Source organism: Sarcophilus harrisii, chromosome 2 (assembly GCF_902635505.1).
Source record: "Sarcophilus harrisii chromosome 2, mSarHar1.11, whole genome shotgun sequence".
NCBI classification, from domain to species: domain Eukaryota; kingdom Metazoa; phylum Chordata; class Mammalia; order Dasyuromorphia; family Dasyuridae; genus Sarcophilus; species Sarcophilus harrisii.
The window spans coordinates 37,854,361-37,878,339 of record NC_045427.1 but is presented as its reverse complement, the minus strand read 5'-3'; the positions used below and the strand labels follow the sequence as shown (position 1 = coordinate 37,878,339).

Sequence of the window (23,979 nt, the reverse complement as noted above, 5' to 3'; positions counted from 1 at the left end):
TAAAATAAAAATTTTCTCATTTTTTTGTCTTTATATCTCTAGCATCTGGTACAGGACCTGGTTTATAGTAGGAGCCTAACAAATGCTTGTGTGTGTGTGTGTGTGTGTGTGTGTGTGTGTGTGCGTGTGTGTGTGTGTAAAAGGTGGTTGGGACTTGCTCAGGGTCACACAGCTGGTAAGTGTCCAGTGTCTAAAGTCAAGCTTGAACTTAGATCCCTCTGGCTGCAGGACTGGTGCTTTATCCACTGCACCATCTAGCTGCTGCAATCAATACTTTTTTAATTGATTGAGAGTAAATAAATCGCTGTCCCGTGCCTGATTTCTGTTATACACTGAGTACCCTTCTACTCTCCTTTAAGTGATTTTCTTCAACCTTCTGATAAATGGGTATAAAGGACCAAAAAGGAGGAGAAAAAGAACCTGAAGCTCCTCATTAAGGGTCAGATCGAAACCAGCCATCGTATCCTGCATGGGTCTCTTGGCTCCAGTGATGGAATAAACTGGGAAAATACTGGTTGGACATAATCCAAAAAAGTATTTTCAATTAGATTTCTACAGGAGCCTTTTACCTTCATAATTATATTTTGCTTAGCCTACCATTAAGATTAATTTTTATTCCCTAAATACAAAGGAAAGTAGTTTGGATAGAAAGGTGATGTCAGTGTCCTATCAAAATTTGCCACTGGAATTCCACATGCAGGTAACTAAGATGCAGAGAAACTCCCAAAGCTTAGCAGTTTTGAGCTGAGAAACCTTTCTGATTCCCTGATATCAGTCACCTTGTGCTAGAGTGGAACAAACATGTGATTTGATTCAAGAGTCTGGGTTCAAATCTCTCCTCTGCTACTTCTACCTGTGTGATCCTGGTAGAGTATTCTTATCCCTAAACTAATAATAAGGATGTTTGCACTGCCTATGTTAGCAGTTTATTGGAGGAAAAATGTTTTGAAAACCTAGACGTGCCATAAACATTATGAATACTTTTTCTTATGAGCAATTACAAATATTGACCCAACTGAAATTAGAAAGAGCAACATTAGGACTCAAAAAGAGATAAGGAGACACTTTCCAAGCAGAACCAGAGAAGCCTTTACATAATTATAACCATAACATAAAGAAAAATAAATCTGAAAGACTTGAGCCCTCTAATTAGTGCTATGCCTAGCCATAATTCCAGAGGACTGATTAAAAACTGCTGCCCATCTCTGGACAGATACAGGATGCTCGAGGCACAGAACGGGCCACAGATTTTTGGCTATAATCAATGGGGGAATATGCTTTGCTTGACTTTGCATATTTATTACAAGGATTTACCCTTTTTTCCAATTGGGGGTAAGATGGGGGGTAAAGTTCAGACTAGAATAAGGTTTCAAAAATAAGATAAGGACAGAATAGAGCTGAGGAAGACCAGAAGGAATTCCAGATAAGCAGGTCAACTTTGAAAATTATGTTGTATAATTGTGCCTTATAATAAAGTTGATTTATTATATACCTATAAAGACAAGCAAGCTGTACATATTAGAGATTTACAATGTTGTGTGTGATTCCCTCCTCTTCTATAATATTTATGGAAACACTTATTTTATTTGGTGTTTGTTGAGTACAGATATTTTTGTGAAGGAAAAACGTAAGAAGAGCAAGTATGAGAGAGATGGGGGGGGGGGATGAGAGAGACACACAGAGAAAGAGACAGGAGGAGATAGAGACAAAAAAATACAGAGACAGGGACAGAGGCACAGAGAGAGAAGATGAGAGGAAGAGAAATGAGAGAGAGAGAGAGAGAGAGAAATGAGAGAGAGAGAGAGAGAGAGAGAGAGAGAGAGAGAGAGAGAGAGAGATTCCTAGCTTTGAGGAAGCTAACCCCAGTCAGTGCCAGTTCAGGCCTTTGAAGTTGAGGTTCCAAAGAGTGCAGGGAAGCAGTCAGTCTATGCAGCAGATTCTCTGTGCCCAGAGAAAGCCCCATGGACCCCGAGAAAGGGCCTTCGCCATCCATGGGCCGAGTTTCCAAGGCCGCCTCCATTCCCTTGCATTTGCCCACTCTTCTCAGGGGTGGCAGTGCTTTATGGGAGAGTGTACCCCAAACGATGAATAGAAGTTTGTTACCATTCCTACTACAGTGCCACCTCAGCAAATGCCTTTGAGCTAATTCCATACAAGGTCGGGTTTTTGGAGGTGTTGATCAGTTTTGAATGTTTTTTCTCTTCTTCCTTTTTTTCTTTCTTTAAAAGAAAAAAAGATTGTGTTAAGAGAAATGGTTCTCTGGAGAGGGCGGGGAAGGAGGGAAATTTAGGTGACTGACAAACAAAAGGCGTCCAACATGGTGTGAAACGACCTCCGAGGCCGAAAGCCCCCTACCTGAAGTGGGCCCCCAAGTTGAGCTCTGGGGCGAAAGGCTTGTCAGAGACAATTGTGGTTCCCTTCCCCACAGCCTTGACGGGGATCTGGTAGCTGCTGCTGTTCTGAATGGACAGAACAATCATGTCACTGAAGGGCAGCATGTCGTCCAGGTTGGCCGTCACCGTCAGGAGAACTTCACTTTCCGGAGGAACGATGCCTTCATCGGGCGAAATCTTCCACAGGGACTTTTTGTTCGCCTGCAATACAAGATCAAAAAGTTCCCAGCCAAAGTATGCTTCCGCTTCCACTGGATGCATGTCAAACCCTAGAAGCGTCTGAAAAAAGGCTTGATCCCAGAGGGAAACCATTTTTTCTACAAAAAATGACCAACAAAAATGATTTTCTACCTAAAAAGGGCACTCTTTGGAAATGAAAGCCCACTGTGGCTCTTAGTTTTATGTCTCCCTCCTTCTCCCTTTTGCAAGGACGGCGGAAGCAAATAATAGTCATAATGTTTAAATTATTTAGACATGAATTTGAATTCTGGTACTCTAAATGGAAGATCTTTGGCCAATAATCAGAGAGTAGTTATGTGGGAACCAAACCAAATATATATTGATAGTCTCTCAATAAATGAAACTAGATGATATAAGGAAGTTGCAGCTAAATGGAAGGGGCAATGGTAACTATTAATTAGCATCTTTAGAGAGCTTTAAGTTTTCTAAAGTTTTCCACAAACATTATCTCATTCGATTCTCACAACAACCCTGAAAGGTAGGTACTTTTATTATACCCATTCCATAGAGCAGGGCTTCTTAAACTTTTTCCACTCATGATCTCTTTCTGGGGGAAATGCTTAAGTGACCCTGTGTACATAGGTATAAAAACAGATATACAAATCAAATATTTATTGAAAATAAATCATAAGGAAATTTATTTTAAAACAATTCTTTGGTAAACATACAATTAGACCATTTATTAAAGATGAAAGCAAATTTGCATACTAATGAGATGAATGTGCTTGTTTATTTCTATATAAAGAATTAAATCTTGGCAGGATATTGATACTGCAGGACGCAGGGCATTCAGAAAGCTTTTACTGTTGCCAAATTTTTTATGACTCCCACTTTCAGCTACCCAATCTCAGATAGGGTCACAATCCACAGTTTAAGTTTTGCCATAAAGGAGGAAACTGAGGCAGTTTAGGTGTGTTAGGATCACACAGCTAGGAAATATCTGAGTTTGGTCTGAATTCAGGTCTTTCTGACTTTAGGTCCAGTGGTCAATCCAACCATAGCTATCAAATTCATTTTAGAATGGCAAGTAGGGGAGATACTAAACAACAGTAGGAAGAATGAAAATTATATTGTACCCCTTAATATCACAAAAGAGATGAAAATGACTAGTTTAATAGTCAGGAAATAATTGGTTATCAATATGGAAGTCATTTCTGAATTAACTGCTTTCGTATACTAAGAGACTAGAGCAAAAGGTGAAAACATTGACTTAGTCTTTTACTATTTTCTATAGTTTAGGGAACTTATGAAACTTCTGTGGAAGTTTAACCAATTGAAAGCAATCGTCCACAGGAGGAGGCTAAAAGAATCAGTTTCCGTAACTAATGAACACAGGACCTCCTAGCTAAGGGGAGAGAAATGACAATCGAGTACAGTGCCATGTTAGAATCAAAATGCATCTGGAATCATCATCAATACAGAAGATGCTGGTGGACGTATTGTAAATAGTGAAGTGTGTGGTGGGGTCTGCAAACAGCTTTGGCTTGAAATTTACCTAAAACAGATGACTGCAAGAAACCTTAGAGGTGAAATAAGTAAGAAAATAACGGAGTGAAGAGTTCTTGACATTTTTGTGTTTCCTGGACTCCTTTGGCAGTATTGGGAGGACCACAGGCCCCTTAGCTGAATACTGTTGTTAAATAATTGAGGGAAATACAAACTTTTAGTCAGAGTTTAGTGGGAAAAATGTATAATCCTCTTCCCCCATCCAAGTTCACAGAATCCCTGAAATCTGTCCAAGATCAGTCCATGGACTCCAAGCCCTCTTTTTTTAAAGGAACTTAGTTTCATCATTTGTGACTATGAAACTGGCACATTTGGTCTCATGTTAGTTTCTTTTTTATGCTACCAATGATAATTTTTTTCTTTACTAATATTTTATTTTTCCAAATACATGCAAAGATAGTTTTCAATATTCACCTTTGCAAAATCTCGTGTTCTAAATTTTGCTTTCTCTCTCCTACTTTGCCCCCTCCCCTACACGGCAAGAAATCTGATATAGTTTAAATATGTGCAATTCTTCTAAACATATTTCCATATTCATCATTTTATGCAAGAAAAATCATATCAAGGGGCAGCTAGGTGGTGCAGTGGAAAGCACCAGCCCTGAAGTCAGGAGGCCCTAAGTTGAAATCTGATCTCAGACACTTAACACTTCCTAGCTGGCAAGTCACTTAATCCCTATTGCCTCAGCAAAAAAAAAAAGAAAAAAAGAAAAGAAAAATCATATCAAAAGGGATAAAACAAGCAAACAAACAACAACAAAAATCACCTTAGCTTCTGATGTACAATATGTTGACATTAAAATTAGGCTTGAGAAAATGCAATTAGGGAAAGTAACTGGACCAAATACATATAGCAGAAATCTGGGCTGAAGGTAACAGAGTTTTTAAAAGAATTTAAGGGATCAATCTTTAACATATCTAAAATATGGGATCGGGGGAAAATTCACAGGCGTCATTTGCATCACAAAAAGTGATCAAGGGGACGTTGGTAACTCCCACACAACACGTCCACTTTATCGCCATTAAATCTTCATGTGAGAACAACCTAGACAGATGTCAGGGTCATCCTGGATGAAATCTTGAGAATGGAATGGCTGACTTTGGCATCTGATTTCCTACAGACGACCATCACTGACTAAGCAATGTAGTGAATAAATAGGAGTTTCCACTTGGTTTATTGTTTAAGCCTTGGCTCAATTGAAAGCATGGCATCCAAACCTCTCGTCCAACAAAGTCTACATTATTCTTACAAGATACCTTGATGGATGAAACCATGGAGACTCTGTTCAGCAAAATTTTGTTAATATTAAGCAAGAAACCAAATTGGGACATGTAAGCTTGCCAAAGACATTTGATTTTTTCATGGAGCAAATGGTAGATAGCAGGTGGAAGGAACACTCTATGGATGACCTCTGGATGCTTCTGTTTGGATGGTTAAGTTGGGGATCTCTGCAGTGAAATCTGTGACCACTTCAAAGTGGTCAATCACAAGGCAAAAATGAAATGAATAAATCGTGAACATTGTTCAGGATATATCATATACTTGGTTGTCCACTGTGTTAGTCCATTGAGATATCTGTTAGGTAAGCAACAGCATTAAACAAGAAACTGGGCCCAGAAATAATCATAAAGAGAAGGGGTGATAAAGAGGAAATAATGGTTAGAAGGAAAATAGACTTTTGACAAGGGAGGAATAAAAAGAGAGATAAAGGAAGAAACAGACGATAATGGGATGAAGGGAAATACATAATAATAATAACTGTGAAAGTGAATGGTATGAGCTCACCTACAAAACAGAAGCATAGCAGAATGGGTTAAAAATTAGGATCCAACATTATATTATTTACAAGAGACCCATTTGAAACAGAAAGACACAGACAACATTAAAATAAACAGCTGAATTAGAATCTAACATGCTTCAACAGAGGTTTAAAAAAAGGCAGGAGCAGCGATCATGATCTCAGACAAAGCAAAAGCAAAACAGACCTAATTAAAATAGATAATTAGAAAAACTACACATTGTTAAAGTTACCATAGACAATGAAGTAATATGAAAAAATTTTATAGCAAGTTTCTCTGATAAAAACACCATTCTCAAATATATATTGAATATAGAAGAGAGTCAAATTTACAAAAATAAGAGCCATTCCCCAAATGATAAATAGTCAAAACATATGAACAGGCAGTTTTCAGAAGAAGAAATCAAAGCTATCTATGATCATGTGAAAAAAAAATTCTAAATCACTATTGATTAGAGAAATGCAAATTACAACAACTCCAAAGTAACACTTCACCTCTATCAGAAATAATAAATGCTGGAGATGAGAGAAAAATAGGTGTACCAATAAACTGTCATGGAGCTGTGACCTGGCCCAACCATTCTAGAAAACAATTTGAAACTATAGCCACAGGGCTATAAAACTGTGCCTACCCTTTCACCCAGTAATACTACTATGAAAAAGGAGATTTATGTACAAAAATGTTTATAGCAACTCTTTGTGGTGGCAAAGGCATGCTTAATGAATGAAGGCTCAATGAACTGATGCAAAGTGAAATGTGGAAAACTGGGAGATCATTGAGCAAAGCAACAGCAATGTTGTAATGATAATCAACTGTGGAAGACTTGGCTACTCTGAACAATACAATGATCCAAGACAATTCCAAAGAATCCATGATGGAAAAATGCTCTCCATCGCCAGAAAGAGAACTGATGAACTCTGGGTGCAAAGTGAAGTATAATTTTCTCATTTTATTTTTCATGCTTTTTCTGAAATATGGCTAATATGCAAATATGTTTTTCATGATTTCATATCTAATAAGTGATACCATGCTCCTTGCCTTCCCAGTGGATAGGGCAAAGGATAGGAAGAAGGAAGATAATTTGGAACTCAAAAATTAAGAAGAAAAGAATGTTGAAAATAAGTAATGATTTAAGAATAATTAAGTATGTTATAAAACTGCTCAGCCAAGAAGCATTTAGTAGGCACTTACTGTATGCCAGACATTGTGGTAAGCACTGGGCATACAAAGAAAGGCAAAAATAGTCCTTGCAGTCACTAGGGAAGACAAGAAGCAAATAGCTACTTGCAAACAAAATATATACAGGATAAACTGGAGAAAGGCAATAGACAGAAGGCACTAGTATGCAAGAGAATCAGAAAAAGCTTCTTGGAGAAGGTGGAATTTTATCTGGCACTTTAAAAGAAGCAGAAAAACAGAGATGAGCTTGTTCCTGTGAGCAAGACACAGGTAAGATCCATAAACACCTTGCAGTCTTATAAAGAATCAATTAGAAAACTACCTCAAATAACATTTTTTAAAAAGATTTAAGGTTCAATGTGAAATACAACTAAAATGAGTTTTTCTAAATGAGAATGTGTTTGCTTATTCATATTATTCATTCCATCAGCACTTACATAAATGGAATGGCATAATAAATGTTTATTAAAATTCAAGCACAGAAAATGTCACAAAATGGAATGTTATAATAAATGTTTACTAAAATTCAAGCACAGAAAATGTCACAAATAATAATGAGGCACGAATCATCGCACCAGGATGCCAACAGTCTTTCTTAAAGGGACATAATTCTGATCTTGTCAATTATATTTTTTGAAATTACATTTTATTATTTCAAAAATCAAGATAAATACAGGCTTTCTCCTCCTCCTCACTCCACTCTGACTCAATTGAGACTGCAAAAACAGAAACCCTCATACAAACAGATATAATCAAGGAAAACAAATTTTTACAAATTGGTCAAATCTAAAAAAACAGAAAGAAATTATACATATATCTAAACATACATAAATATAGGTGCACATATATATGCATAGATATCTGAGTGTATGTATATTCCCATACGTATATAAATAATTATGTATGTATTTAGGTGAGTGCATATAAAGAAAACATATGTGACATGTTTCTATATTAGAGTATGAGCAGTTTACCCTGGTTTAATACCTTAGGATTACTCATTCACTTTTACTTTTGTACGTTTTTCTTGACTCTAGTGTTTGCACTTCAAGCGTTTTACCTAACTCTACCTAACTTAAGTTAAAGTTAACTTTAAAACTTAAAAAGTTAAATTTTACCAAACTTCAAGCGTTTTACCTAACTCTTTTCACCAGGAATACTTCGAAATCTTCCTTTTAAATAAAGGTCCATTTTCTTCTCATATGATTAAACTAAGTTTTGCTGAGGAAATTATGCTTGACCTTTGCCTTATGGATTATTAATTTTTCGTTCCTTCAGAGTGGTTGCTGCCAAGTTGTACGTGATCCTCACTGAATCCAAAGTACTTGAATTCTTTCTTTCTGGCTGCCTGCAGTATGGTTTTCTTTGGCCTGGAAGCTCTGGACTTTGGTCATAACCTTCTTTATAGTTCTCATGTTGGGGCTCTCTTCAGGCAATGGTGGTGGATGCTTTCTATCATTTTGCCCTCTTAGTTCTAAGAGATCTGAACAGTTTGCTTTTAAGATTACTTGAAATAGAAATGGTTTCATTTGTGAAAATATTTTAAATACTTTTTGATACCCCCCCCCAAAAAAAAAACTTCTGTATTATCTCTCTAGGATCCTAATTGAATTTATTTCCAAGCTGTGTTTTCCTTTGAGGTTTTGCTTACAAATATTTTGGAGCAATTCTCTTCACTCCAAGATTTGTGACTTGGGTATCCCTTTTACTATAATAGCTTTTGTGGGGGGATTCATTCCCCAGTCTGCTTCCTGACTCTGGACTTGATGTTTGGCCAGGTTTCATGAATGTCTAGAGAGAGGTCAGTGCTCATCTTGGGGTTTCTTTCTTATGGTACCGAGTGCTAATTTATTCCTGGATCATAAGGACAGCTCAGGCTGGAGACCTGCAACTTTTTGAAGTTTCCAAAGAGGGCTGATCCAGAGGAGTCAGATTTCTGGTCTGAGCTCACCTGGGTTTGGTGAAAAACTGCAGCTTGATGCTGGATTCAGCCACTGACTAGTTAGCTGGATGGTTCTGCTATTTCAGTGGAGAATTGCAGCAAGTTTCCCTCTAGGAATCCTTTGGTCTGGGATTTCTGTCTGATTCTGATTATTCCTCCACAGGTTTCACACCCGGCTAGAAGTGGAAATGGAGACCCCCCTCTGTTCCTGGGTCTGAGCCCCCCAGTTGTTGCTTGCTTCTGACTTGTTACGCTCTGTCCATAGCTCTTTGCCATCTCTAGGCACAAGTGTCCTGGATTTGGAGCTTGGAGCTTGGCAGTGGATGGCACAACCATCACTTATAGAGGTTCAATGAGGGATTTTGTGCCCTTCCTGTGTGGGTACAGAGAGTCTTTGTGCAGGAGGGTGTTCCTTGTTGACCGATTCCTGGTCAAACCTCATTCGCAATATGCACAGACTTCTGTGTCTGGCTCCCTCTCCCAACCTGAGCTAGAAAAATAACTCATTGAGATTCTTTTCCTTGGATTTGCCCATTTGTTTTTGGCTTAATATTCCACATCAATTTGGAGGGTTTTTTGGGCAGGGGGAAAAGGGATCTTTATTATCTTTATTCCTGTTACTCTGCAATCTTGATTCTACCATCTTGTCATATATTCAAATATATCAAATATATATATATATATATATATATATATATATATATATATATATACACACACACACACACAAATATATCATTTCTTTTTTGGAGTAAGACTTCATGTCATCAGTAGGATTTACTATTGACTGATTTTGGGGGGAAATGGATTATGGAATATTCACTATCCCTTTTAATGCTAGTGCCTTCCTTTGTTGATGATTAGATTATCTTTCCTGTATATGTCTTGTTTGCACATAGTTGTTAGCATGTTGTCTCCCACATTAACACTGTGGGCTTTTTGTGAGGTTTTTTCCCTTTCTTTTTGTATTCCCAGTATTTAAGACAGTGCCTGGTACATAGTAAGTAGTAGCCAAAGGCTTCTGGTCATTTCTCAGTAGGGACCTTGGATGAAAAATGCATTTATTCTAGTTTTTCCTTAGAATCTTTAATTGTTTCTTGATCCAAAGTATTTGTGTTCATGTTCTCTGTGTGGCTCTCTCTGTTTCTCCTGAATGTCCTCTCTCTGTCTCTGAGTCTCTCTCTCTCCATGTTTCGTCTGTCTCTGTCTCTCTGTATCTTTCTTTCTCTTTGCCTCTCTACCTCTCTGACTCTCTCTCTCTCTCTCTTCTCTCTGTCTCTGTCTGTTTCTCTGTCTCTTTCTGTCTCTCTCTCCCTCCTTCCCTGCCTCTTTCCCTCTCTCTCTTCCTCCCTCTCTCCCCCTCACCCTCTCTTTCATACCCCCCTCTGAATCTCTCTCTCCCCCTCTGTTTCTCTTTCCTTCCCCTCTCTGTCTCTGTCTCTGTCTCTCTTGTTTTTTCTCTTTTCTCTATGTCTATGTTCTCTCTTCATGTCTCCTGTGTCTCTGTCTGTCTTTCACTCTCTCTCTTTTCCCTCACTGTCTCTCAATCTCTCTGTCTTTCTCTTTCTCTGTCTCTCTCTCCCCCCTGACTCTGTCTCTCTCTCTGTCTGTCTCTCCCTTTACCCCCCCCTTGTTTTTCTGTCTCTCTCTTCATGTCTCCTACTTCTCTCTCACTGTCTTTTTCTCTCAACTCTTTTTCTCTCTGTCTCTGTCTCTCTTCCTCTGTCTCTCTCTCCCTCCCCCTCTGTCTTTGTCTCTCTGTCTCTGTCTCTCTCCTCCTCCCCCTGTCTCGCTCTCTGTCTCTAACTGTCTTTTTCTCACTCAGACAGACACATATTCTTCTTGTTGATGAAACTGTAAGAGAACTAGAATTGTGCAGTTCTGCTTTCACTTAATATCACAAATTGTGACAAGATAACTTGGTTATCTTGAGGAGCTTGTGGAGCTTGAATTGCTTCTTGCTTTCTTCGACTTTCAACCCCCCAACATGAGGGTTCTGTTTCCTTAATTCTATTTTCACATATTAGTGTTCAAAGAATATGGCCCAAACATCATCATAGCAACTGGAATCACAGATAAATCCTTCCACATCTCCTTTGATAGGTAAGCTTGAATAAACTAAAAACACCCCAATTGCATATTTTTATTCCTCTCCATGCAATTCCACACTTGAAAATCCCAGAAAGGCACATCTGGAAACAGAGACCAATCCTAAAATCTCCTTAAAGGAGGCATCTTTGTCATATATCAGAGAAGGAACCATTGCTGTACAAAAAGGAAAAGTTGAGACATCATCTTTGAAGGAGCTGTCATATATGCTATATTATCTATATGAAGATTTGGAAGCCATAACATCCTACTTTTGTATTCAACTGGCCATAAAAATATTCTTTAATAAATCTCTCTAAAATATGTGATATTTCTCCATAAGCTTCCTCCTTTTTTCCCTTTCCTGGCATGAATAATACTGAGTTACCACAAAATATTTCATTTGGAGAAATTTTTGCTGCCAAATGTAGATATCCAACAGAGAGTACTCAGCTCTAGTGAATGGTCCCAATTTGTCCCTAAATCTCTACATCTGGATGTGATCTTTACCCTGGGATTCAAGACAGATATTCCATTCAGCAACAAAATTCTATTCAGCCACACATCTGCTAAGCCTCCACTATGTGCAAGGCATTTTTCTCAATAATATGAATTTAAAGACAAAAAGGAATATTCATCCCTGTCAAAGAACTTGTATTGTCCCAAAGAGTACAATATATACACATATCAAGAAGCATAAAATCATTTCAAAAGGAGGAGACACTTAAGAGTAGGGGAATCTGGTTAAGATTTTCACAGGAGGTGGGCTTTAAAGGAAGCGAGGGACATGAGGATGCTAGCCTTAGATAAAGCCTGTGCAATTATAGAATAGGAGAGAGAACACCAAACTCAAGGAACAGCAAGTGACCTAATTGGGCTAGATCTAACACAGAGAACATGAAGAGAACCTAGAGTCAGAGTGTGAAGGACTATGGACGTGAAAAAGGAGCTTGCATTTTATCAGAAACCCCACAAACAGCTATTGAAGATGCTTGAGCATGGGAGGGGCAAGATCACACTTGTGCTTTAGGAAAATTATTTTGGGAGCTATGTGGAGGGTGGATTGGAAAAGGGAAGAAAACAGGGAGGAGGAGTCGAATATAATACAATAATGCAGGGGAGAGGTGATGAAGGACTAAAGTAGGGAAGTGACCAGGGAACTGGAAAGAAGGGGAAAGATTCAAAAGGTAGACTCATGATCACAGATTTGGGGACAGGCTGAAAGGACCTTGAATGCCATCTAGCCCAACTCCCTGATTTTAGATAAGACTCTGGCAATCCTGCCTTTTCAGCTGCTTCTTCCAAGTCATTTTTATTATTATTATCAGTCTCCCAGTCGATGTTTCCCAGCACCATAAAACCCCAAAATGATCTACTTCCCTAACTTGGCTTCTTTTCTTTAAGTATGTTTCTGGTCATGGCCCCACCAGCTTCCCAATCACCTGGGTTTGGAAGTGTGGGGGCACCTCTCATCTCCCTTTTCCTCATGATTTATACCTGGTCAGTTCCCTAGGTCTGTCTATTGTTCCTGCACAAATCTCTCCCACATCGCTTTCCCCCTCCCCATCCATGCTGCCCTTGTTCAGGCTTTCACCAGCTTTCAATGGGGACTATTGTCGGAGCTTCATACCCGGGTTCCTCGCTTCCCATCTCTGCCTTCCCTAACATCAATTTTGTGGAGCATCAAATTGGTCTTCCTATTTCCTGGCTCTGAGCAGGTCACTCCTTTGTTTAAAAAGCTGGCTTCCTAGGAGATGGAATATGGAGCGTTTGATTCCCCCTCCCTCAATCTGCCTTATTTCAAACTATTCCCTTTCATGCCATCTCTATTCTGGCCAGCCCTCGCTCTCCTGCTTCTATGCATTCAACCTGTTGAAGTGCTTCTTCCTTTCAAATCCAGTTCTGAGGCTTTTCTTTCATGAAACTTTTCTGATCCTTCAACTAAAATGATCATTTTTTTATCTCAATTCTTCTCAGAATACCTGGTCTGCACTTTTTCTCTGTCATTACTGCATTCTACCAGCATCGTAGCTATTTATACTGTCCCATTAAACCATAAGCCCTCTAAAGCCAGGGATGGTGTTAATTTACATTTTTGTATTTCTAGTGCCTTGAATGACCTATTGAACACAGTAGGTGGTTGATAAATGTTTGCTGACTCGAATTAGATATTAATGTGGAGGCATAATATGGGAATCTAATAATAAGTCTTGCCAAACTGAATCATGCACTTAATAGAACTACAGATTAATCAACTGTGTGTTTAAATAATGAAGTTATAGAAATGACTTATAGAGGGGGATGGAAAGAATCCAACAGAAATATTGAATTTTATACTGGGTAGAATTTGATCCAAAAAGAATTTGTCTATACCTATGGATGTTATACTTTAGATTCATAAATGACAATAATGGAAAAATTCTGAACCTTGTGATCATAGGATTGGAGCTGGAAGAGATCCTGTAACTCAACTCCTCCTACCACGTGTTGCAGAGAAGGAAACTGAGATCCAACATGCTTAAGTGACCCACTCAAGATCACACAACATTAACAAAATTGGTCTCTGAACTGAGAACCTCTGAAGCTTATCACTATGTCATGTGATGATTGTAAGATTCAGGGTTTTTCCCCCAATTTTTTTCTTCAATTTTTTTACCCTAATTGGCTATGTATAAAACATTGAAATATTAAGAAAACAATGAGGAAAATCTCTGGTTTTCCAAATCACCATTTTGCATTTGTATAAAATGTGATACTTAAGTATTAGTAACACTAATGGTTTCATTACTGCTTTTAAAAGAAGAGCAAAATCCCATAATCTGCTTTTGTGGGCAAGGTAGAATGGTCCAAGCATTGACTTCAAAATAATCATTCCTAATTCAATTTCTTAATTCATTTGCAATACTTCTATCTCCAAAGTGAAAACTTGTAGTAACTTCATATCATGATGAAAATTGTTATAAATTCCAATTTTAATTTATGTTACATGTTTGCAGATCGATACATATAGCTGTTTTTTCTGTAGTCTGATGAAGTTTTATATAAAGTACATCTTAAGAGAAATGGCTATCATCCATTCAATATATGTGTTTGAATATCTATATATGTAAATATTATATTTCTAATATATCCTGAATAATGCCCTCATTCAAAAAAAGTATAACAACAGATTTAGCAAACCTGAATGATCCAGCTTTCTTTTTTCTTAGAGATTCTTGAGGCTATACTTAATTTTATTCCTTTAAAATTTTAGATTTGAGGCTGAAAGAATTTTTTTAATCTACTGAGGGACATATCTGCTTTTGCCACACTGAACTTGGATTTGAGTACTAAGTAATCTTGTCTAGTTCAAGGCAGAAGTAGGAATATGGCTTGGGAACAAAGTTATATGGAGACCAGAGGCTCTAGGTTTTTTCCAATCATTTAAGAAGCCAAATGGAAAAGAGAAATAGTTCTCATTTATAACTACTCAAATTTTGGCCTAGGGCTACTACTTATTATCTCAAAGAAGTTTTGTTACCTACTTACTTTAAAAATGTCCTATTTTCTTCCTTTTATATTAAAAAAAAGCAAAAACAAAAATGCAAAACAAAATCCAGTGTCATACAGACAAAGCCACTGGAAATTGTTTTGAGAACCCCTCTGCACAAAACCCTTGTTTTCTGTGTCTGGTCAGTAGTTCAGGTCAATTCACTGAACTATAACAACCAAGAGACTGTCACCAGAGAGCATTCTATTTCTAGTCAGGGGATATTAGCTTGAGATTGACATATACCATTTCTTTTCTGATTCACCCTGACACAGGATGCTGGACTGGAACGGAGACATGATAGCTGTTCTCTGGAGGTGAATTGGCGAGCCTTCCATCTGACGAAGTTTATTAATCAGTGCTTGGCAAGAAGTCAAGTAACAGAGGCAGAACAGTATGCAACATGGCAGAGCAATATCAGACAGAATCCTGCAGGCTATAACAATAGCATGCTCCTGCCAAACTCAAACTCCCCAGCCCGGTGACTCTGCAGTTTGAGCTTGTTGACAACTCTCCTTTCAGAGGATGTTAAGCTAGGAGAGGATTTGGTCTACATTCTTTTTTCTTCTTTGTTCTACTTTATATATTATTTTTTTCTAGGTAGAAAGTTTTTTATTCTTTTAGTTAAAACATTGTGTTAGTGGGAGCCCTCTTGCTCTCCTATAACCTTCTCTTCCATGTCTTCACTTATGCTGTACTTGGAATGGGCTCCTAAAAGCAAGAAAGATCCTTTTCACCTCAGAAAGCATCGAAAACTAAAACTCAGGGCTTGATTTTTTTGCTGTTGGTTTACTATTTCTAGCCTTAAGATGATAGAAAAAAAAAAGCTAATACTGCAGACTAAATTTGAAAACCAGTTGTTAAACATTTATGAAAACTGCACTGGCCCCACTCCTGCCCATTGACCTCTTTTAGAAAAGTCTTCATTTTAGATCTAGACCCACCAACAATCAATCAATCAACAGATATTTATTAAGAGCTGAATATATGCCAAACATTTTGCTATGCACTGGGGACACAAATAATGAAAATAACATCGACGTTTATATAATGCCTTAAGATTTGCAAAGTACTTCTATAAATGTTCTCTCATTTGATCCTAATAACCACTCTGAGAAACATTATTCCCATTATAAAGTTGAGGAAAACTGAGCCAGAGGTTGACTATCAAGTGTCTGAAACAAATCTTCCTGATCTAAGTAAACAGTAGTCTCCTACACTACCCACCTAACCTCCAGCACCAAGGACAGCACTCCCAGGCAGCCGGATTTCTAATGGGGAAATTTCTAATGGGAAATTTCTAATTTCAACATGCTCTTTCCTTTACCCTCATGACAAATGACATGCATCAATTATTCCAGTACTCTGAACAGGGTAGTGACTTCGTAAAAAAATTGACCAATTTCTTCTGCCTGATCATGAAGTACCTTCACTGCACACCGACACACTTCTCAGATTGGTGCTCATCGTTCCCAAGATGACAGAAAATGTTATTACAAGTTTTCTCACTGGATTATTTTGAATACTTATTTGGGATTCAGGGAGGCATGCTATTGTTTGCACATAAAAAAAATCACTCACACAATAATGTGGAGTGTGAATAAGCTGATAGAGTTGCTATTGTGTGTGTTAATAATTGTGAAGCCCAAAAGAGATAAAAATATGTCTTGTATTGTATCTGAAAGCAATTTATCTTCCATTTGAAATTCATAAAAAGTTTTCTTTAGAGAAATGAGAGTAAACAATAACAAGAAAGCAAACTTCAGAGTCAGAAATAGTCTCTTTTCTCTTGTACTATTATTCTAGTAGATAACAAAATTCCTGTCCTCCTTGAGGACAGGGACTATGTCTTATTTATCCTTTTATCTTCCTTTGATGCCTAATAGAGTATGCTGCATATAGCAGGTGCTTATTAGATGCTTGTTAGACAAAGAGTAAATTATCCAAATCATATCTGTCAACCGTTAGAATTTTAGTTTGCCATGATCTTTTGTGCATCATCATCATGAAAATTATTAAAATGGTGAGAGCAATGTTGTAGCCATGGAATAGATTTTACATATATACATACACATATATATGTATACATACACGTTATTTTATATGCATATATATTAAATGACTAAATATTTGTAAATGAGAAATAGTACACACACATCTATGCTATCTACACATATATCTTTATTATCCTATACACATGTGTGTATATAGCATATAAACACATATTATGCACTTTGTGTTATATATTTAATACATATTATAGATCTCACCTACATGTATTTATGGAGGGTCATTTAATACAAGGGTTTATGATAAGTTTTCAATTGTCCAGTTAACACAAACTTTAAAATATATTTCATATCATATTTATAAGCCTTTTCCAAATTTACTAAAAGAATGGGCCTGCCTTTAAGTCTGTCTGAAGATCTCTCAGATGGCAGCTCCATTCTGCCAATGTTTGCAGGGTTTAGTTTTTGTACAATATATTGATTGAATATAAATGGTTCAGTTTGGGAGAATTCCTCATAATGACCTCATACTATATGATTTATACTTCCACCTAGGATTTTCCTAGGAATTTGACCCATTTTTACTTCTTATCTGGAATGACGTCAGTTCCCTTAATACTGAACCAATATAGAATGTAGAAATAATGTTAAATATATAAAAATATAAAAGGACTCCTGTTTGAACTTAATCAAGAAATTCCTCCTTTGGTGAGTCCTACCTTTCCCAGGAGCCCCACAGTTGCTCTGGATTTTTGGTGCTACCTTTCCAGTTTTATTATACATTATACCTCCCCCACCTTATTATGCAGTCCAGCTAAATTGGCCTTGTTTTTCTATCTCTCCTATCCTTTGCACAGCTTGTCCTTCTTTTTGGGAATGCATTCTCTTTTCATCTCTACCTTAGAATTTCTAGTTTCTTTCAAAACTCAGTCCAAATACCATTTTCTCCATAAGGCCTTTTCTTTTCACCACATCTATTTTTGTTGTCATCTTATTTGAATTCATGATAACTATTTTTTTAACTAACCTGAGAAATAAGAAATTCTGCTGCAGCCTCTCATTTTAACTCTGAATTTTTATATTTCCAATGTATTGTAAACAATATGTTATTGAGTTCTGATTTTTGATCCTCACCTTTTTTGTTTTAATGGATGAGTTCCTTCCTTGCATATTCAGAGTTATGATTGTTGTACATTTCCCTTCATCCTATCCTCTTGTATTTTCCCCTCATTTGCCTCCTGTACTAGTGCATTTTATCAATACTAGTAATGTATAATTGGAGTGATCTGCTTTAGATCCTCTCCTTTCTTCCTTTCAACCACATCCTGATCACTGGTTTTTGCCATTTCTTTTCCCCTTTTAATTATCTCTTCATGATCCATTCTTCAAAGCTGAAATTTGTTTGTTCATGACTATTCCCTCTCCAAACAGTACTCTCCCTTAATTTCTCCCTCTTTTCTTTCATCTCCTGTTTCCCAGTTGAGTTTCATGGATTTCTACATTAAATTCTTTGAGAGTGAAATGATGTAGGTACTCAACCTTCCTTGGTTTGATTATAAAACTTCACCCTTTCTCCACATTTATATACTTTGTGTTTTATATACATAATTTGGAGAAATAATAAGTTCCCCTTTCCCCTTTTTCTCCTTTCCTTTCCTTTCCTTTCCTTTTTCCTTTCCTTTCCTTTCCTTTCCTTTCCTTTTTCCTTTCCTTTCCTTTTTCCTTTCCTTTCCTTTTTCCTTTCCTTTCCTTTCCTTTTTCCTTTCCTTTCCTTTCCTTTTTCCTTTCCTTTCCTTTCCTTTTTCCTTTCCTTTCCTTTCCTTTTTCCTTTCCTTTCCTTTCCTTTCCTTTCCTTTCCTTTCCTTTCCTTTCCTTTCCTTTCCTTTCCTTTCCTTTCCTTTTTCCTTTCCTTTCCTTTCCTTTCCTTTCCTTTCCTTTCCTTTCCTTTCCTTTCCTTTCCTTTCCTTTCCTTTCCTTTCCTTTCCTTTCCTTTCCTTTCCTTTTTCCTTTCCTTTTTCCTTTCCTTTTTCCTTTCCTTTCCTTTCCTTTCCTTTCCTTTCCTTTCCTTTTTCCTTTCCTTTCCTTTTTCCTTTCCTTTCCTTTCCTTTCCTTTCCTTTCCTTTCCTTTCCTTTTTCCTTTCCTTTCCTTTCCTTTTTCCTTTCCTTTCCTTTCCTTTCCTTTCCTTTCCTTTCCTTTCCTTTCCTTTCCTTTCCTTTCCTTTCCTTTCCTTTCCTTTCCTTTCCTTTCCTTTCCTTTCCTTTCCTTTCCTTTCCTTTCCTTTCCTTTCCTTTCCTTTCCTTTCCTTTCCTTTCCTTTCCTTTCCTTTCCTTTCCTTTCCTTTCCTTTCCTTTCCTTTCCTTTCCTTTCCTTTCCTTTCCTTTCCTTTCCTTTCCTTTCCTTTCCTTTCCTTTCCTTTCCTTTCCTTTCCTTTCCTTTCCTTTCCTTTCCTTTCCTTTCCTTTCCTTTCCTTTCCTTTCCTTTCCTTTCCTTTCCTTTCCTTTCCTTTCCTTTCCTTTTCCTTTCCTTTCCTTTCCTTTCCTTTCCTTTCTTCCTTTTCTTCTTCCTTTCTTTTAGGCTCTGCTTCAAACTTTCCCACTTATGGCTTTGCCATATTATCTGGTTATTGGTTGCATTTCTTCAAGCTCTCCAATAGACCATCTTCCTTGTCTATCTTCTAGACATCAATGTATGTTACTATGAAATGGACATAAAGCCTATTATTCTTTGGATTTGTTGATCATTTTCATTCATGAATCTCAATTCCTTCTCCATCATTGCAGATACAATGTTTGGAGAATTGGTTCTCTGGGGGACTTGAAGTGCATTTATAGCTGGAGTCTCTCATGTGACAATTGTCTGCCCCTCAAAGCCCTCGTGTCTGATTCCACCTTCCATTTACCATGATCCTTACCTGGTATGTAAAAACTGTCCTTTCACAGGATGGCCACAATAAAACCTTGGGGCTGTGCAATAAAAATGGGATTGCGGACTAATTTTGGCCTAAGACCACCAAAACCCTCCACAGGTGTTCCGCCAGACACCACCACACTGTCCATGTGGAACCATTGATTCTAACAAATGGAGAAGTTTTGAATGATGTGTATAAGTTGACTTCCCTCAGCAATATATTTCGAGGAATGTGCCCACAGATAATGAGGTTGACACACACATTGCCAGAGCTAGCCCAGTGTTTAGGGGGCTCTGAAGGAAAGTCAGAGAGGAGAGGATTAGGCTGACCACCTTGGTTCTCTTCAAGAATGGACAACCACCACCAATCAGCCATCCCCCCAACAGAGCTCCATTTTCAATGTCCTTCCAGTGTGACTCCTAGAACTGGGCACTCTATTCCCCTGGCTATGGAGGAGAGTTATCATCTCCTGATTGCTGGACCTCTCAGTACAGGTCAGACTACTCAGGATAAAGTCTCCTGCTGCTCCTTGCCTCCGGTTCTTGTTGGCTCAAGAAAGAGTTCTACTTGGATCTAAAACTCCTCTCCTGGGTCCAAGAACATACCCGGTGGAAAATGCTTCTTCCATTGCTCAGCCACTCTGCTACTGTTGCCTTGCCTTCTTATAGCTACTGGCTTGGTCCAAGACTGTTCTCTCGGCTGCCTCCATTAGCTGCCATTTCCAGGTCCAGAGAAATGAGGTTGAGTCTCTCTAGAGGCTCTCTCTTCCTCATCCTTGTCTCTTGACAGCATTTCAGACTTCAGTCAACTTTTGTTAACATCCCATTTGCTTATGGTATTTTGAAATTTTTATAAAGATCACAGAACTATACAATTTCTACTTAAATTTCATAAGAAAGAGTGCTAATTTTAGACATATTCTTATTATAAGTCAATCTCCTCTATTATGATATTAGAATTTTTATAAAGATCACAGAACTAAACAATTTCCACTTAAATTTCATAAGAAAGAGTGCTCATTTTAAAGACACATTCATATTACAAGTCAACTCCTCCATTGTGATATTTTACAAAGGACCAAGAAAAGAGAGCAAAGGAAGTAAAATTAGTACCAGCACACCAAGCTGGATCTTGGAAGGAATTATGACACAGTGGGAGAAAAGATGCTACAATGATGTACACACATATTAAATATGTGCATATATACATGTATGTTTCCCACTTTAAAAAGATCCCTCCCTATCACTTTTCCCCCTTCCCACCTCCCATCCTATGCAGCTAATGCTAATCATCTACAGCAATTTCTAGAAGGGTGCCTTCTTTTTTTGAAGGCATTCTGTGAAATGGATTAATAATTTAGATCTTGTCCAATGTAATTTCTTTGATTCTTTAAAGGTAGATAATGGTAACAAATTTAGGAACTTTTAAGTTTACTTTTACCAAAGACAAGTCAGTAACCTTATACAATAACTTTATATCATTATTAGGACTGAGTTCATACTAATAAAATAAACCTGAAGTCCTTAAGAAATTTGTTTTTCTCTTACTTTTGTAAACAAAGCAAAACACAAAATGTCCAACATTAATTGATTTTAACTAGTTATGGTAGAAGTGGAGTAGGGTAAAATTGACTTGTTGGTGATTAGACTAGCACTGATAATATATCCCTTATATTTCCAAAGTATTTAAAAGTACAGTTAGGGGAAGTCTGCATCTAAAAAAAATTCAGTGGCTTGGTTGGTTTTAATCATAACAATATTTAAGTAATTCTTGAAGAAACCTTACAATTATCCCATTTTATTCTCACATCTCTAGGAAGTGAGAACTATTATGACCCTTATTTTATAGATAGGGAAACTGAGGCATATGGGGTAGAGTGACTTGCTCAAGATCAAATAGCTAATAAGTTTCAGAGGCAGAATTTGAACTCAGGTCTTCCCAACTCCAACTCTAGAACTCTATTCACTGAGCCATCAGGATGCCTAAATTATAATTATATTTCTTTGTGTCCTGTATCTATTTTTCCAGGTTCTTTCAAAGATTTTTAATGTTCCATTTTTGCCACTCTTTGATATCTCAATAAGTCTCCATTGTCAGTCAGGAGACTGAACCCCCAAAATGCTATTAATCAGACAAAGCCAGCAGCAGCTAACTGCTATCTTTTTGCACATTTACTATTTCTCATGATTCTCTTCTAAAGGAAAAGGCAAGTCTTAGCCATTATCAGATAAATCAGGAGCATAAAAAGGTCCATCTTGGAGAGGACATGATTCACTAGCCTTGTGAAAATCTCATAGTAACTGAGCCAATCCCTTGTGATGAACCTAACAAGGGAGCATCTGAAGGGGAGCGGACTGTCCCAGAATTTATCTATACCATGCCATAACACTGTGTATGGGAATAGGAAGAGAGTACATGCTACATTAGAATCCGTCCTCAAAAACAATGGAAACTCAACTGATCTGTGAGATATTGTGAGATTCTGTGACCTGCATACAAAAGTCTTAGTCCCTGGGAACCACTGACTTTAAATAAACTAGGACTTCAGTATTCATAGGGATAATGATCCAGAGAAAAAGAGAAATTATATCTCCATCTCTCTCCATATGTGTGTGTGTGTGTGTGTGTGTGTGTGTGTGTGTGTAAATGTAGATTTCTTCCTATTTAATGCTGAGAAATGGACTCAAAGCATGGAACATCCATAAAAAGTAGACATAAATCTTACAGCCCAATACTGACTAATTCTTGCCATCAAGCTCACCGAGAGTTTTCTAGTTGTAGGCTTTTTTCAGGTAAGAAGGACATTTGTTATTGCTTGTATATTTCTAGCTAAAAGGCTCTTTCCAGCTCTCTCCTTGCATTCTAACATTTACATCTATTTCCCTGAAGTCCCAGGACCTCGATGAATTGTTCTGGGTTTTCTTGTTTAAATCCTCATCAGAACCGAACTGTGGGAACAACCAACATTTAAGTGGCTCCAAGGTCCAGATCAAGGAAGACTCTCTGCTCAGCAGTTAATAGAAGCACCAAATTAGGATGCCCTGAACACAGGAGCCCCAGCTGGATAGTTTTGTAATAGGAAAAATAAATCAGTCATCCAGGCTGTGGCGTCTCCAGGGATGCAGCTGTCCCCCCACTAAACAATATTTCTATAGCACTTTTCTTTGCGAAGCTTAAAGTGCCTTCCAGATGAATTTATCCTCAGAAAATTCCTTTGAGAGGAGACTTTCAACTCCCCATTTCCATAACTACTAACAAACAGATATTTCTCCCAGGCTCCGTAATTCCTGCCATGTCAAGGCTGAATGACAGGACCACTGATGCTCTAAATCGACTGATGGGTTGGGCTGCATCCAAGGAGGGTTGACAGTCACATAAAATGAAAAAAAGAGGTAGAATGACCCTTCCTAGCAAGGACTCGGACAAGAAAAAGGGAATCAAACATTCCTGGCAACTGTATTGATTACTTTAATTACAAGAAATAAGGGCTCTAGCCTTGGCTTTCTTTATTCCTAAGAAAGAGTGAATGATTCGATTTAATTCATTAAGAACTGTCCTCATTGTAACAATAGCTAGCTTTTATATATCATGCTTTAAGGTTTGCAAAGAGCTTTACACATGTTACCTCACTTGATCCTCTCAGCAATCAGGCAGACACTATTTTTATATCTAATTTACAGATGGGGAAATAGGCTGACCAAGGTCAACTGACTTGTACAAGATCACACAGCTAATGAGTATCTGAAGCAGGATTTGAATTCAGACACTCCTGACTTGGGGTCTAGCACTCTCTGCATTACCCACCTAGCAACTTCCAAACTTAATATTGAATGAGTTCAGAAAGGAAGAAAACTCCAAATTAATTCTTTCTATAAGAATACGTTTGCATTGGATCTTTTGGTAACAAAATACTATATACTTCCAGTTAATGTATAATTATAGTGATTTCTTGCCTCTTTTGGAAATTTAGATGATTTCTGGTTGGCACACTCTAAGTTCTATAACTATTAACAAAGGCATGATTCTCTGGGAAAGTCAGCAAAGAAAAACCCTAGGGATTCTGAACTCCTGGATAATTACTACAGATCCCCTTCCCCAACCTCAAGTCCCAGCTCCTTCCTCAAGGAAAGGGCTTATCAGCCCCACTGCCCCTCGGAGTGCCCACCCCAGCTGGAGTAGCAAGCTGATTGGATACTGAATCTGCACAAGGAAACGAGTATTTCATCTCAACTTTGAATATTTATACACTATATTCTTTTAAATATTAACTGGCAAAGTAGTTTTTAATTGCATTAATGATACATGGGGGTTTATCAGCTTTTAGATTAAGCCTTATTTAGGATTGGCTTACAACAGATATTTTGAATTAGATGTCTCAAAGGTAT

General features: G+C 37.6%; 1 protein-coding gene across 1 annotated transcript in view; it reads right to left on the bottom strand.

Annotated features, from left to right (window-relative positions):
- HYDIN (HYDIN axonemal central pair apparatus protein) overlaps positions 1-23,979 on the bottom strand; it is a 404,272-nt gene that overhangs the window by 181,321 nt on the left and 198,972 nt on the right. Inside the window, exon 19 of the mRNA XM_031949959.1 lies at positions 2,356-2,594. Within this exon, the coding sequence (XP_031805819.1) occupies positions 2,356-2,594 (239 nt within the window). The remainder of the gene's footprint in view (positions 1-2,355; positions 2,595-23,979) is intronic.